The 17,086-nt window shown below is 44.2% G+C and overlaps 1 protein-coding gene across 1 annotated transcript in view; it reads right to left on the bottom strand.

Annotated features, from left to right (window-relative positions):
* PITPNB (phosphatidylinositol transfer protein beta) overlaps positions 1–17,086 on the bottom strand; it is an 81,527-nt gene that overhangs the window by 10,951 nt on the left and 53,490 nt on the right. The window contains exon 8 of the mRNA XM_069081379.1: positions 15,912–15,989. Coding sequence (XP_068937480.1) covers positions 15,912–15,989 — 78 coding nt within the window. The remainder of the gene's footprint in view (positions 1–15,911; positions 15,990–17,086) is intronic.

Genomic DNA, 17,086 nt, shown 5'->3' with positions numbered 1-17,086 from the left:
GTGTGTGTGTGTGTGTGTGTGTGTGTGTGTGTGTGTGTGTGTGTGTGCGTGCGCACATGTCCGTGTGTTATGGATCCCTATGTCAGGCTGATGAAGCGTCATTATTTTCAGAATAAAATTTGCAAATTGATAGATGAGGCACTTAATCCAAATATTAACAGTGTCCTCATCTGTAAAATGAGGCACAAGAGGATTTCCCAGTCCACTCTAGCTCTAAAAGGTCCCAGGGCAAATGGAGAAGCACCCAGGGCCACGGCCCCCCCACCCTGGTGGCTCCAGGCCCCTGCACAGCTTGCTCTGAAAGCAGACCAGCCTGCCTGCCCATGTGCCTGCCTGCCCGTGTGCCTGCCTGCCCGCCTGTTGGCTGCTGCTGCTGCTGGGAGACTGGCTCTTGCAAACTGTCAAACACTTATGTACAAACAGTGGGCTGAAGTATGACTCTAATTAAAGAACAAGCTAAAAATACACCCAAATGGTTCCAAAAGAGCTCAGGTTCCGAGAACAGGCCATACACATCTGACTTGTACAATTAATGAAGTTTATGCCCCTCTAGGAATCTGGGAGGATACTAGAGTGGAATCAAACTATTAAACACTGGTAATGGAAAGATGGTAACATGAAAGATTCCAGCCAAAGCCAACTCTGAGAAACATCTCAACAAAATTGAAAAGAAGTGTTCCAGATGAAGCAAAGGCTCCATAAAACCAAAGAAAAACATGTGCAGCTTCTTCCATCTAGTAGAGGACCTGAAGCCTCCAGATGCTCTGGGCCATACTGAGCCTGAGTACTGAGCTCATGGAGACACAAGGGAGGACGGGGCCAGGCCCTCCCTATCGGCTTAATGACCCAGTTCCGAGATGAGGAAGATGGTCAGGAGCAAGAGCCCAGTACCCAGCCCCATCACCCAGAACTCTGGGGAAGCAGCACCAACGGGCCCCAGGCTGTAGTGAGAACAAGACCAGGCTAAGCTCCTCCACCCAAGAATTCGGAGTGTGGTCCTAGCAAAGCCCAAATGCAGGAACTGAAGCTAAAGATAGGAGTAAACAAAAGAAAACAAAGTCAATAAAAAACACCATGGGTTTAAGAGAAGGCCAACAAGTAAATCCAGAAGACGAAAAATAAATTCCACGATAAAACACAAGTATAAAGACTAGAGTGGCCACAAGGATTCAGTGGATAGAAGAAATAAAATAAGGGATAAAAAATGAAATATTAGAACTCATAAGGGAAAAAAAATCGAATGAGAATAAACAGAAGGTGGAAAACCTTATTCAAGGAGTGACCATCTTAAAAACAACAGAATACAATAAAATAAAAAAAAATAATATCCTACCTTCTAAAAACAAACAAAAAAACCAGTAGAACACAGAGAACTTAACTTGTTGAAATAATTAGAAACAAAACAAAGTCAAAAGTCTGAAAAATCAGAAGGGCAAGTGAGGTGTCCACCGTGAAAAATAAGTGATCTAAAAATAGCCTGGGGAAATAATAAAAGAATCACTCTGCTCCCAGAAAAATGTAAACCAATCAAAACCATGGGTGCTGTATTTCAAAAAAAACCACAAAAGTCTGAAAACTGTCAAGAACTGTGGAGAACAATGATAGCACCAGGAAAGAACAAAGCGAAAAGAGAAAGAATGCACAAATCACCTTCAGAAAGACACTCCAAGCAGAAAACATCCCAAATCCAGTGAAAACCTATGATCTTCAGGGCCAAGATAGAGAATGAAAATGTTCATGTGTCAAGGAACTGCGGGCAGGATCATGCAAGAAAACTTTGCAACTACCAGAAAGAAAAGAAAATCTCCGATGCACCACCCTACAGGCAAAAAAAACAACTACAACCAAGGCTAACCGCTGAAAAAGATGAGCATCATCCTATATGTAGGGCAAATGACAGACCTTTAATGTGAGAATTCTCTCAAGCCTCCTATAAAAGGAGCAAGATCCTAGGGACTGAAAACACAGCAGACAAGAAGGCGAGAAGGAGCTCAAGGATGATCACATGACTACACTCTCATGGGGAGAGAAGAGACAACTGTCTCTGCAGAATCCCACTATCTTCAAAGGTCAAAGTAACAACATAAAAGAAAATGCAGGGCCTGGGTGTGGCTTTATTGATTTGGTGGTTGTGAAAGAAGAAATAAAAGGGAAGGCAAAAAGGATACTAAAGAAGAAATGAAAGAGAAAAGAAACTTATTTATCATAACTAAAGTAAGCCCGAAAAAGTCATCTCACGGACTTCATTCTTCTCCATGACAGGGAAAGGAGAGATGGATACCACACACACACACACTCTCTCTCTGTCTTTCTCTCTCTCTGTCAATATGGGGTCAATAGGTGGTATGGATAGGAAAAGGGTGGGAATGGGGAGGGAGCAACCACAGGGAAAGTGAGAGGACCGGGCACAATTGCTAAGAACCAGGGATCTGGCTCTGGATTTGGTGAAAAAAGGATGGGCAGAGGGGCAGGATTAGACCACTCCAATGATAGATTACTGCAGCTGAGCCCATTCTTTTTTCTTTCCCTACCTTCCTTTTCTTTATTTCAAGGGGATAGGGCCACAGGGAAGAAAAATAATAACAGGAAAAAATACAAGTAACAATTGTAACTGTGAGTGTGATTAATTTCTTTAAGTAACAGGAATATAGCTAGATGGATTAGAAAGCAAAATCTAACAATACGTTGTTTAAAGGAAACACAATTGAAACAAAGATTCCCAGAGTTAAATTGAGGGCCTGAGTAGAATTTATTATGTTTCAGGTGAGTCTAAAAGAGTTGGGGGTAGTAATCATGATAGCTGTTATCTAGTGATTAATGAATGGGAATTAAAGTAGTATGCATATATATCAGCTTTCCATGGCAACTTTAAAAAAATGTATTGTGTCTAGACATAAAAAAAGCTCCCTCACAAACACAAAAAAGCAGAATGTTGAACACACAAATTTTACTGACCACAATGTATCTCCAGAAGGGGAATCTAAAGAAAGGACTGAAGTTTAAATGGAGACTAAACCACATAATCCTAAAGGATGAATAGGAAAAAGAAAACATCATAGAAACAATAATTTTATTTTTAAAAATAGCAACAATAAGACATATCAACTTTGGGGAATTCAATGAAGTTCTTTGGGAGAAAATTTTTCTCTCTAAATATTTTCATCAACCAAAGAGAAAAAAAAATTAAAGAATTGTTTGTCATTTTTTTTTAAGTTAGAAAAGCAACAAATCAAAACTTCAAAGAAACATGTAAAGATTCTGAAAATCAAAGAAATAAAACTTAAAAAGAAAAAGCCAAAAAAAATCAATTTATAAACTAGGAGCTGATTTTTAAAAATTAATACAGACAAACCATTTTATTTTGGTTTAAAAGGGGAAAGGGTAGATCAAAACTACCAAAATCAAAATGTAAAAGAATCCACAAGAGATGGAGGATTTTTTTTTGCCTGATTTTTTGAGACTGGAGCTATGATTTTTCATCACAGCTCCCCAAGAGGAACTTTCTTTACCAATTCAGACTGGTAAATCTCAGACCTTCTCTGCAACATAAGGTTTTAGGGAACTACCAAGGGCACAGATACTGAGACACTTGCCCAGGGCTGTGCAAGCAATCCATTTCAGAGGTGAACCCAGATCTTACCAACTCTGAAACAAGGTCTCTATTCAGTATGCCACTATGGCTCTCCTTCACACAGTTATACAGTGACAAAGCTGATCATTTTTTATAAAAATAAAAGCATCCTGATATCAGAACAAGATGTAGACATTTTAAGTAACTCAGTTTAAGAAAAAAAAAATCAAACACGTCATAAATGAGCTCCCAAAGAAAAACAACCCAGGAACAGATGGATTTACAAGTGAATCCTAGCAAACATTTAAAGGAAAATTAATTCCAATAATCACACAAATTATTTGCAAAAAAACAATGAAAGAAAACACTCAACCAAACTGCTTCAATGAGCCAAACACAGTCCTGATGTCCAAGAAAGAGAGGGATCAAGTAGAAAGCAGATCAGCACCTCTAATGGAAGGAGTAAAAACTATGGGATAAAATATAAGCCAACAGGCTAAAAAATATTAAAAAGATCATACACTACAATAAGGGTGGATTCATACAACTTTATAGGGCTGGTCTGACATTTCAGAAACCGATAAAAAGACCATGTAACAAAAACAATTAAACCATATTATATCAATAGATGTTGAAAATGCTTTTCACAAAATATAACACATGTTAAAAACACTTGAAACAGGCATAAACAGATCTTTCCTCATTATGGTAAGCAGCTAGTATTAGGGCTAGAAGCCCTTCCAGTCAGACTAGAGAAAAGCTAGGATGCCCACTGGTACCACCAAATCAGACAAAGAAAGTGAGGAAATAATCACAAGCAAAGAAAAACAACAAGATTACTAGACTGTGCAAAAGTTATCATTTTAACTTGAAGAACCCTAGAGTTAACTAAAATGGAACTGAAACAGTAACTTTCCTAAAGCAGCTATGTATGAGCCTCAGTAAAGGCATCAGTCTTTCTGTACATTGCTAAAATGCAGCATGGAGTCGGAAAACTACAAAACAGGTAGTAGAGAGGTGGAAGTCTACCTACTGAGACATACTCAGGACTACAAAACACTCCTTACTGAAACAAAGCCAGACTTCAAGTGTAGATATTCATTCTTCTTAGCATTATTGATAAGAGCCCTAACCATTCCAGAAAGCACTGTGGAACCATGCCCCAAAGAGACTGCATATCTGGTGATATAAGTACTAGGCATATGCCCCAAACAGGGAAAAGTACACCTACTGAAAAATATTTATAGCAACACTTTTCACTGTAGTCATTCCTGTAAGTTATGCCTCTTTAATGTAGGTTCAGAATTGCAGTAACTTTGTTGGCAGTGGTCAAGTCACGAGAAGAACTCACAGTCCACTAAGACCCCCAGATCTTTTTCAGACACACTACTGTCTAACCATATCTTGCCATCTCTTTTTTGTTGTGAAGTTGGCTTTTAAACTCAAGTCTAAGATTTAACAATTTAAAGTGCCGCTTGAGCAGAGCTTTGATGGGAGAAAAGGAATCTGAAAAGCAAAGATCAAAGCGAGAGTATGTTCTAGTTATGGGGGATAGCAGGTAGCAGATCTGGCCAGGACATCAAATCCATGAAGACTAGTTGCAATGAAATTAAGCTGCAGGAGCCAGACTGAGGGAGGCCCTAAAAACCTCAGAAGAGATAGTTAACAGTCAGGCTGAGGCCTCAAGAAGAACACTGGAGCCTGCAGGAGAGCTGACCGGCCGTCTCTGTTAGCTACAGTTGTGATCATCAGCCTCAGCGAGAAAGAGCCCATGTACACTGGGGAAGTGTGCATGGGCCTTTGGTTCCCAAGGTCCCATGCATGGTGCCCACAACCAGCACCCAGAATCTAGCACTGGGAAGGTCCTTCAGACAGGGAGATCCAACCTCCTCACTGGTACAGAAGGAAGTGAGGTCTAGATGAGTTCAGGACCTTATTCAAAGGCCTTCAGAGAGCACATGGTGGAGACAGATTTAAAGCCAGGCCCTTCGTTACCCAAGTAGAAAGAGAAACTGTACTGAGAGATGATGTTCTCTCACACACCCAGGAGGAGGAATAGGGCAGGAAAAGCCACAGACAACATACTGCTTCTTTAATGGTATCCAACCATTCACAACAATGCTCCCTATCTATCCAGGGCTTCTTTCAGCTCTAAAGTGTTATAATTTATTCTTTAAGATAAGTTAATAATAGCTGATATTTACATAACACTATGTGCGAGACACCGTGCTAAGCTCTGATCCTCACTACAACCCTGGGAGGCAGATGCTATTATTAGCCCTATTTTACAGATGAAGGAAATGAGGCAAGCAGAAGAGAAGTGACTTGCCCAGGGTCACACAGCTAGAAAGTGTATGAGACTACATTTGAAATCAGTTCATCCAGACTCCAGGCCCAGTGTTCTCTCCACTGTGCCACCTCCCAAATTTTTATGAATGTATCCTAAAGAAACTGTTATTAGGTCAAAAAAACAAAACTCTCTTATTCAAGAAAATAAAAAGCACTGGATTTGGGGTTAAGAAGACCTGAGTTCGGATCCAAACTGCCACTTACTTACAGCCTCTTACTCAGGGGCTGAACAGGATAAGAGAGCACAGTACCATGGGAGTCTCAATGGCTCTGGCTCAAGCCTGATTCTAATGACACAGCACTTCAGTGTCCCTCAAAGTCAGCTACAAAAGGAAGGGGACAGATGGCCTGATGACCTCCAGATCCCACACAGGACAAAGCAATGCCAGCTCTTCATTCCTCTATGCCGGTGAGTTTTATCTAAGCATGAAGCCCGAATGTTTTCGTAGGCCTTGCCTCTTCTGCCAAATCTGAGCAGCAGGTCAACTTTGAGAAAGCACAATCAAGCAAACACAGCCAGAAGATGAGCTCCCAGGACTCTCAGTGGGACTCTTCTCTGATTCATGCCCTTCTCTTCCTCCTCCCAACTCCCCCAACTCCCAAGTCCATTCCTTGGGCACAGCGCACACCTTGTCTCCTCACTGAACTTGATTTCTCTCTACTGCCCAAATGCCCTAAAGACAGTTCTATACAAAAGGCAGATAGACAGTCACGTACTTACCAAACTGAACTTAGTACAAGATTTCACAGCCTGGCTTTCCAAACTTCACATTCCTCCACAAAAATAGGGGAGGAAAAATACAACTTGAATACCACCAAAACCTCCAGTGGTTTGTAGCTATATGGTAGTTGTATTTAGGCTAAATTGAACTTAAAGCAGGAACTAAAAAAATAAACTGACAAGAAAATACAGGAAAGCAAAAGTAAGCACCAAAGTCATCTAGCCATCAAGAGACAAGATCCCTTAAGTTTTCATAAGAAGCCAAGAGAAAAATCCCAAGTCCAAATAATGAATCATCATAACATAATTCCAACTTCAAATGCAATATCCCAAGGACTAACCAAAAATTGTGAAATCCCTCCAAAGTGTACTGAAAGTAGTTTGTATTTTTACCAAATTCCTTAAATTTCACATCTCTAACTTGAAATGAAACCCAAAAGGCCAAATCATGCTTTTAATTTAACAATGCATATTCGGTTACCCTAAGGTATGTGAAAGAGGCCTAGGGAAAGTAATGTATATTCAAGCTACATAACACAACCAAACAAAAAGCTGTGTGTTTAGCTGGCATGGGGTGTAATCGGCCCGTCTAATCCACCAACTCTCGCCTTTCAAAACTGTGACAAATAAATATATACAAATGTGAAGGGAAATGTTTTTCAAAAGTGAATCCTAAGGGAAACTAAAAACTCAATTTCCCCACAGCCTTTTATCAGATGTCGACAGCCCCTTAAAATTCTGTCAGGGTAAGTTCGATATGCACACATTCCAGTGAGCTCCCCTTCTGATCTGGCAGCAGCAGAGCCTCTGCATGGACACATGGCTCACACTCCCTTCACAGTGGACCAGTTTTAGACAATTGTCTGAAGGCTCCTTTTCAGCAGGATTTGCGATGCAAGTTTTCAACTTGTGGCTTGTGGAAAGAAAAGAGTAATTACAAGTTAAAAATAAATGATGCCCTGTTGGGGTTGTTGCCAGCACTACCTGAAAGGTCTAGAGACATGAAGTCACTGAAAAGATGAGAAGTGTTAACCTGGAACTTTCCAAGAGGAACCTGCCCAAAGGGTGGCATTTAGAACTGAGCAACCCACAAAAGAGAGGAACTATCAGACACAACATTCAGCACCAGTCTATGGACACAGCCAAACTAGATCAACCCTGAGTTCAGTGCAAGACATTCCTGTTTTTTGTAAAAGTAACAGGCCAAGAATCCCAAGCGGATGCAAAAAAACACTGAGCCACTCTCCCCAACCCATGTTCCCATATTTCTTTTGTTGCAGATCACCTATGCTTTGACATTGGTCATACAATTTGGGCTGTCCGTCATTTTAAAGAGTACCTTCCAAAAACATCTCAGCTTTTTATTGATGATCAAATATATGAGTGAATTTGACTGTCAAAAGCCTAGTGGATGGAGCCCTGAGTCTGAAGCCAGGAAGGTGTGGGTTTGAACCCTTTCTCAAACACTTACTAGCGGTGTGACTGAGTCTCAGTTTCCTCAAGTTTCCTAATCTACAAAACGGATAATAGCACTCTCCCCACAGTTTCATGGTATTGAAGCAAACTGTTCTTTGTCCTTCTTTATGAACAGGACCAGCAGCACCCCAGGGTGATGTCTTGGTTTGGGCATGAATTGGATTTAAGTGAGGCAGAGCTGTGCAAAGTGGTCAGCCTACCTCTTTCACAGTCATCTAAGTCCAGTGGCAGGTCAAGTGGCGATGGCTTGGGATGCAGTGGATGACCTTGGCAGCTTCAGTGTCTGACTAAGCTCTAAGCCTCCAGTAGTGCCTGCTTCAGAGCCTTCATGGCTGCTGGGACAAACTGTTCTCATTCACCCATTCCACTGAGAAAGGTCTTCCCGTGTTCCCCTTAACCTGGTTTCACTGGGGTGTGGCCACTGCCCACGCTCCAGCTTCTTGGAGCCCCAGGTGAGAGCTGGGTGGCAGGCAGATACCAAAGGTACGTGAGCAGCCCTGAGAAGGGCTTGGCAGACCTCACCCTGGAGGTTCCAGGCCTCCCATAACACCCATACATGCACATATGTACAAAGCAACTCAGCAGACCTTGAATCACTGTATGAATGCAAACTACTGCTGCTATGATTATACCTGGAAAAATTCATTTTGCAAAGAGTGTAGCTACCTAATCTGTGCCCACTCTCTAAAAAGATTTTTAAACTGGTATTTTTTTCATTGTCTAAATTTCCTCGTCTTCTCCCCTACCCCCTTTTCTAGAAATCCATCCCAGGTTAAAAAGACTCTCTAGTCCTTCTATTATGTGCACATGAAAATCACTAGTAAGAGGTCAGTCCTGGTGATATCCTCCAGGCTCACAGTATCAGAAAAGAGCCTTCATGATTAGGCAGCCAGCCCTGCTCTCCCATCCCGTGCCACATAAAAAGTCTGGCCCGCCAAGCTCTTGGCTCCTCCTGAGAAAGCAGAGTCCACACTCAGGCTGAAAACGGGTCCTGGTGACTACTTAACTGCTGGCAGACAACCAGGTGGACATTTTAAACATGAATTTAACTAAGGGAGTCAGACATGATCTAAGCATCTTCAGGAATGCTACCTTCTGTTTCAAAATTAATCCTTTAAAGATTTAAAGGTTTCCTTAGTTTCTAAGGGGGGTCTGAGGATGGGACTGAAAAATTATTTACTAACAACAAAAAAAAGAAAAATTACTAAGACAAATATGTATTACATCCAAAAATCTATGAAAGTTGAAAGTAATTGTCAGTCTGAGGACTCCCAGATTTGGGAACTCCCTGCTCCACTAGAGATAGCAGGTCATTATCATATTGTCAAGTGAAAGAAGGAACACATTAATAACGTACTGTTACACCTTGGCTCATCAGTCTTAGGGAAGTGCCTGGAAACACCTAACAGTTAAGTGACGAACAGCTAAGTACTAAAGGCAGCATCAGCATCCTGGCCCTCTGAGTTCAAGCCCCGCACACTAGCCACAACAGCACACTGCTTCAGCAGTAAAGTAACAAAACATCACAGACACACATTAAAGTGTCACCACTTTAGCAGAGAATTGGAAACACAGTCTCTCATTGAAGAGACACAGACTACACAGAATGTCATGGAACACTACTACTCCATATGCAGCAGGGAACAGGATGAATTCGGAGAAGCATCACAAGATTTACCAGAAAAAATCCAGTGCCAAGAGAAGGACAACAATGAAGAGAAGAAGAACCTCCACAGGACAGACACGGGGCACGGGGGTGAACTGACAGAGTGCCCCAGCCCTTCCTCTGCGCCCATCTTAGTGCTGGTCTCCCCCATCTTATTTGTCTTCTTCTTCATTACAGGAGATGGCTCTCTGAACAGAGGAAAGGGAAGAATACTAGAAGAAGCTTGGTAATGGAAAAAACAAAATGTGTCCATAAAAATGCAACTGGTAAAAATGTCACCCTTCAGTTACACACCGAATCCAGATGTGGAAAACATACCAATAACACAGAGCTGACAAGAGCAGAGAAGGATAGACATCTGAGAACCAAAAGCAAACTGAGGCTCTGAATGCTCCCAAGGACACAGAAATAACGAGATCAAAGCCCCTCAGGGACTCCCCAGCCTCCTGACAAAGAACCCGTCGACCCGGGTTTTCCACTGTCCGACCTCGAGAGCCCTCTCCCCTCCAAGGTGTAGCTCAGTACCTCTGCTGGGACTTTTTCCATCCTCATGGCTTCCAACCCCATTCTGATTTGGACTCAAGCTAGCCCCATCCATGTCTTCCTCCAGTCATGCTTCATCCTGGTCAGGATGTGACCCTGGGATCTCAAAGGCCATTTAAACCCAGGGCAAGCTTGGACCGATCCCACTGAGCTGACGAGACTTTCCATAGGGACAAGAGATGAGCAAGTCCTGTGATACAGGAAGCACCCACACCGATGGACCCAGGCCACCTGGAAGTTTTAGCATGTACCTGCCTGGTCTTGCCCCTGGCTTTTATCTTGTCTTGGTTTCCAGGGTTTATAGTGCTTTGTAAATGTTGGCTAGGGTGAGGCACTGAATACAATGTGAAAAATGTTATGTTTCTTCAATGTCAACAGACCCCATGTTTCAGTGCTGAGTTCCAAAAGACATACTTGAAAGATATCTGAAAATTCAGGCTCTAAAAATAGCTGGGCTAAAAAAAATGTCAGTTCTACAATATGGTGCTTCAAAAGGTCTAACAAGAAGCACATGTTTGAGCTGCTTTCCTAACACCCACCTAGATGATGCGGTTTCAAACGGGTCTAAATACAGCAATTCAAAGAACATCAGACCCTGGAACAAAACGGAGAGATCATGGAAAACAGATGGCACTACCCCTAAAGGGGGTAGGGTCGGGGGTGGCTGTTCCCAAGAGCAAGCATCACTAGAGAGGGCTCTAAGCCTTGCCATGCACCTTATTTATTATCTCATCTGCTACTCAGAGCAACCCTATAGCCTAAGTTCTCATGCCCATCTTACAGACAAGGAAGCAGTGGCTGAGAGAAAGTGAAATGACTTGGCCACAACCATGTCTTTCTGACTCAAGCAGGAACTGAAGAAAGTTTGCTGACTGATCTGGTGCAAGCCTCTTGATCGTACAGAGGAGTAAAGAGGTGTGCCTAAGGCCACACGTCTGGGCATGACAAAGGTGGGTGCAGACAAATGGTCTCTAGTCTGGTGTTCTTGGCATCTGCCCTCTGCCAGGCCCTGAAGGATGACAGAAGGCACCAGGTTCTGGGAGCTCAGAATTGTTGGCATTCTCCTTACCAGACAGGAGTCTCTTCTATCATTGACTTTGTCCCCGAAGGGATTTCACATCACTGGATTTTTTGCCTAAGACTGTAGATTTAGATCCAAGAAGCTTGAGATGGCATTTAAGTTCACCCTCATTTTACAGCAGAGAAAACCAAGAACCAGGGAGAAGCGAGGTGCCCAAGATCTGCCGTGGATCTCTTTCTGCTCCCCTCCCCAATCTGAGTCATGGGGTGCCCACATCTCCTGTCACTATGGGCCTCCCTCCCATCCCCATGAGGCTCTTCCTTCAACAAGGAGCCCAGGAGCAGGCAGGCTGCCACGACTGCTGCCACTGGCTGCCTGCAGAACAGGGAGGCCCTCAGGCCAGGGCCCGTCACTGCCTCCTTTCATGGCTGATGAAAGGTACAGGTGATGAACACTGTGGTTTGTCAAAATTCTGCTTACTGAATTCAGACAGTTACCTAATGCAGGCAAAGAAAAGGGCTGGCTTCACCACATAATGCGCTATATGCATGACCACTACTACAGAATCTAAGACTCAGAAAATAACTTTGGGCCACTGATGTCTTCCTTTAACTTGAGTGAGATTAACTGGCAACCAGAAAGAGCCCCATCTGAGGTTTCTGGGAAAAGCCACAAATACAAGGCTTGAAGATCCAAATGTGGGAGAGGTTCTCATTGTGCAGACAGGCACTTTCAGGGACAATCATCATCATCATACTTATCTAAATGCAAAGCCAAGATCCCAGATGCCTGGAAGACACTTGGTTTAAATGACCCAATACAGGAAGCTTTACTAGACCACAAAATAAAATTCCAAGTAAGATTTTCATCTGTTTTAAAAAAAAGGTTTCTTGCCTCAAGAAAAAGAGAAACAAATTTGGGAAAGGGTAAGGTCAGAGCCATGAAACCTTTGAGCACGCTGCCTTCATTACACACAAAAAAACAGGAAAAGTCTTGGTAGCCATGAGGAAAGGAATAAGTGTACCTAGGAGTTTTGCCTTTAAAGCAAACCATTCTTCACCAGGTGACAGAAGCCTCTCCGATTAGCCACAGACCACATAATGAAGGTTAAAGGATGAGGACTAAAATGAGGGAAGCACAGATTCCTTTTTTAAAAGTCAGTGTATGAGAGCCAAGATCACTGACCTCACAGGGGTCAAGGAGTGGAGGTCTGGGCATAAGGTCCACTGGGATCTGCCATCGATGATTTGCTGTATGACAGGGAGCACAGCACAGCCTGATACTATCCCCTCCCCCCCTCACTGAGCTTTCATGAAGAAAACACCTTACAAACTGTTAAATGCTATGGGAATGCATAGAGAAAGACACCTATAGAAATTAAGAACTGATGCTACCAAGTCCCTAGTCGGATGCTCCTTATCTCCCTAACAGACTCCTCTGAAAGCCTCCTTCTCATCTCTCCCTCCTCTCCAAACCCACCTCATTAGTGATGATATTCCTAATGCTGCCATCTGACCATGTCATCCCCCAGAATCCAAGCCCAACTCCTTGGCCAGTGACACTAACAGCCCATCCCGTCCCCCGGGCCTCAGTTGCTCCCAGGTCCCCAGGAGGGCCTCTGCCACATAGCTCCTTGGGGGCTTTCCTGCCCTCCAGAGCTGCTCCAGCCCCCCCCCCCCCCCCCCCAAGGGTCTCCGTCTACATTCTGCACAGTCCTGTGCACCCACTGTATCCTTTGTGGGGAAAGACGGCTTCATGTGTCTCTTCGTGTCTCTAGCTCCCAGCACAGTGCCGGGTACAGCAGGTCAGAATAGATAGAAATGCTATCTGATTGTTATCTATGTTTTCAAGCACAACACTCAGTTCATGAACTTGCTGTTTTTCCCCCAGTAGAGATGCTGCTGGCATGGCCACAACGAACACTATCAGTGATGGGGGACTCCACATAGAAACAGAGCTCCTGCCAGAGCCTCTGGCCCAGAGAGCCAGCCACTCGGCTCACACTGTAGGCAGAGGGCTCAACAGGCACTTGGCAACGGAGTCCCACTACTGAAGCTGAAAGTCACCCTTCACTATGGAAAGGTGGCTGCGAAGAATGTGAAATTCTTCATTCTCCTAAGGATGGAATCAATCCCACTTTCTGAATAACCATTAAGGCTCTACAGGAAGTAAAGCAATAAGGACCATGCAGCTCAGCTTAGGTGCCTTTGACTATAAACTAAATATCTGATACATGCAGTCCATGTTGCTAAAAAAATCAAAAGGCTGGCGTGTGAAAGCCATTATACAGGACCCTATTTTATGCCTGACTCGGATTGCAAAATTGGAGTTGAGTTCCTACACAAAAAATTAGGGCACCAAATATAACAGCAATCACACTAGATAATATGACACAGTTTTTCAAGTACAGATTTGAAAGGAATTGATAATTTATGATAAAATATATAAATATTTCATCAGTCTCTGGGAGCCCCAATGTCTCAGTCTCACAATCCTCTGTTCACTGTTGCGCATTTGAAGTCCTATAAATTATTTGGCTAGAGAGGCCAATAACTATGAGACTAAAGTCTTCAAAATGTTGAGTACAGGAGAGCAAGTGGGCTTGCTGACTATTCTTAGCAGGGCCTTCTCTTTCAAAGGAGAAGCCAGGACTTACCGGTGACAGCCTTTGGGCCTGCCTCAGCACCACTGGCAGAAAGCCCAAAGCGAGTGAGACAGGTTGAAGAATATGTTAAAACAAATTTAGGAAAATGTGTATCTCCTCTAACTTATAAATATCAGAAAATCCTACATAAGAAATTGTTCATAACTTTTGAGCAAGTCTCTGGTTCTAACTTGTAGAAGTCATTTCCAGAAAACACCAGTCTGAACTTTAGAAAGCCAGATATGCAGACTGGAGAGGGAAAGGCTTTATTCCCCAAGAGCATCACCTCTTTCCAAACAACGGCAGGGCTAGGATGGAGGAAGCAGCCCCAAAGCAGGACTACAGATGGTCTCCATCAGCCAGAGAAGGGAGCCGGCGGAGCCCAGGACTTCCTAAATAAGCCACTCCACGAGTTACTTTGCTGTAACATCACAACAATCTCTATTTTCAAGCACCGACTGGCACCTAGACACAGGCTATTTATAGATGGCCCGAGAGAGGCTTAAAATAGACAGATGAGCTGCAAAATAAAGCCCTGATAGCAGAAAACCTGCTCTGGGCATCTGTACTTATAGGGAGTATTCACATCCTTTTCTTATGGATAAGCATCAATCCATCCAGTCTTCCTTTAAGGTTGGCCAGGTGACTCAAGGGGCACTTTAAAGTAAATTCAGAAGGCAAATTGAACCAACTGTCTTAACACTCCTATGCCCTAAGGCTTAGGTAAATACACTAAAATTTGGGCACCTCCATCGGGATGTCTTAAATGTCCGCCATGGACATCTTAAACGCCCTCCCCTCAAGCCCTGCCAAAGTCATCACTGCCCTTCCCCTGGGTCATTTCAATTCTTTCTTCTTTTATGAACACATGTGTGTGCACACACACATGTACATATGTATTTACATACACACACACCTACACATGCACACCCCTAGAAAGTGGTCATACGCCCTCATTTCAGGGCCTCACCCTCTTCTACTATAATGACTGTAGCAGCTTTACCTACAGGAGGCCGAGGGGTGAAGCATACTGGCTGTGAGGACTCAGTTCAAATCTCATCTCTGATGATGACAACCTCCCTGGCCTCAGCTTCCTCACATGCACTGACACAGGTAGACACTCAGTCCAGATCCAAAGGGTCTCTACTCCACACTGCAGTTATCAAAATGGCCTCTCTAAAACCTGAGACTGGTTGCATCCTTCCTGTGTGAGCTCCTCAGGATGAAGCTGCCTCCAGGATGAAGCATTTGCAAGGCTTGGTCGGGTGCCTTCCACACGACCTGCGTGTATGACTCCATGTGCCAGCCTCCCGGCCCGGCCCTTCACTGTCTGCCCCTGTTCCCAGCAGCCAGGCCTCAGGGCTTCCCCACCTCACAGCCCCACGGTCGGCATTCTCTCTCCTTACTCAAACCTCAAACCATGTGCACACTTCTCTGTGTATCAAGGAAACAGATTCTCCTTGGGGGCAGGGACTGGTCTGTTTTTGCCTCTGGCTCTCCTGTCCCCAGCTGGGTCAAAACATTGGTCCAATTAGACACAAACATTGGTCCTGACAGCTAAAGTATAATTAATAAATGTAAAGAAACAGGGTCCTTCGGGTAGACAACTTATTTAGCATTTGTTAAAGACTAATCAAACCATAAATCTGCATGGAAAGAGTTCCATTGTCCAGTCCATCTGAACCCCCGCCCCCCGTCCCTCAAAAGGGTGCTGCACTCAAATAAGGTTTGGGGCCACTCTGGTTGTTACTGGGGAGCTGCCCACCTGCTAACCAGCTGTATCCACTAGCTGCTTCCATGGAACCAAACTCCAGGGAGCCCATTCTATCTCCTGTAAACATCAGTCCCTTGCCAGGATTTACTAACTGCCCAATCAAGGCTCTGAAGCCAGGGACCATCAGCACCCTTTGGGAATGGTACCTTCCAGTTGGGTCCCAAAGGTCCTCTCTTGGTCTTCACTGACTGGAATAATGCTGGGTCTTCATCCGCTTTATAATCCTGCCAGACAAAGAGAAAAGTCTGAGTTATGGAGATACACTGGAAAGAGGCCAGGACTAAGAAGCAGGGCTCAAGTGCCAGATGTGTGACCTGTCCTTGAGGGCCTCAGGCCTCTCTTCAAGTCTAGAAGATCATCAGGGTCTCTGCTAGCTCTCAGTCTGCGAACCTATGAGTCAGGGAGGAAAATATATGAGCAAACATCTAGTCACATAGAAGAGGCTCTTGGCGGGTACTGAGGACGCTGAAGGAACATGCTGCAGTAGTGCAGAAAGGCTCCCTAATATGCTAGGGCACCACATGAGCTCAGATTTGTTTTGTTACGAAAACAGAGACCCTCCCCCACATCTGAGAGATGTAACAAGGAGCACATTTTTCCACTATCATTCCATTCTGATCATCATTAAGGCAGCAATCAGCTACGTCTCTTACACATGGACAAAGAGAGGGTGTGCACCCACCCAGAGGCTGGCAATACCTAGCCTTACAGAGGCAGGGGCTGGGGCCCAACACCGGGAGTCAAGGGACATGATAAGCTGCCTCGCCCAACAGGCCAGGAACTATGGCGCCTGCAGATGGTGGCAAGCTGGTGCCCCATGACCTCTCTAGACTCAGAGACAACACCCAAGGAGGCCTGGGAAAGCCCTGCTGCAGGCCTATCTCAATCACTCTAGAGAAGGGCATCACAGACTTTAAGGGCAGTGCCCACAATGCCATGAACCAGCCCCCCTACCAGCGGAGAGGAAGAGAAACAGCCAGCAGTTAAATGAATTTGTCTGTTTGATTCTAACTGCTAAAATACCTACTAATCACCATGTTAGAAACAACAGTGTGAACAGTACATCACTGATCCCAAGATGTGGCCAGTGCCCAGAGGTCTCTCCTCCGGCCGTCAGGGGGAGCAGGGCGGAGGGTAGACAGCAGGAGCAGAAACACGACTGGGCCCAGTGCATCTCCAGGACCTGCTCTGAACACATCACAGGCATCTGCTCACCACACACTCGGAAGAACCCTTCCTCTAACCCAGAACAACACACATTTACTAAGGACACATTCCATGAACAGCAGTAACTGATGCTCATCCAAGACCTCATCTCTTT

The sequence above is a fragment of the Petaurus breviceps genome, unplaced genomic scaffold (assembly GCF_028583685.1).
Source record: "Petaurus breviceps papuanus isolate PSGF00001 unplaced genomic scaffold, PetGlider_PUasm1.0 99, whole genome shotgun sequence".
Taxonomy (NCBI): domain Eukaryota; kingdom Metazoa; phylum Chordata; class Mammalia; order Diprotodontia; family Petauridae; genus Petaurus; species Petaurus breviceps.
This window is presented reverse-complemented; position numbering and strand designations above follow the sequence as displayed.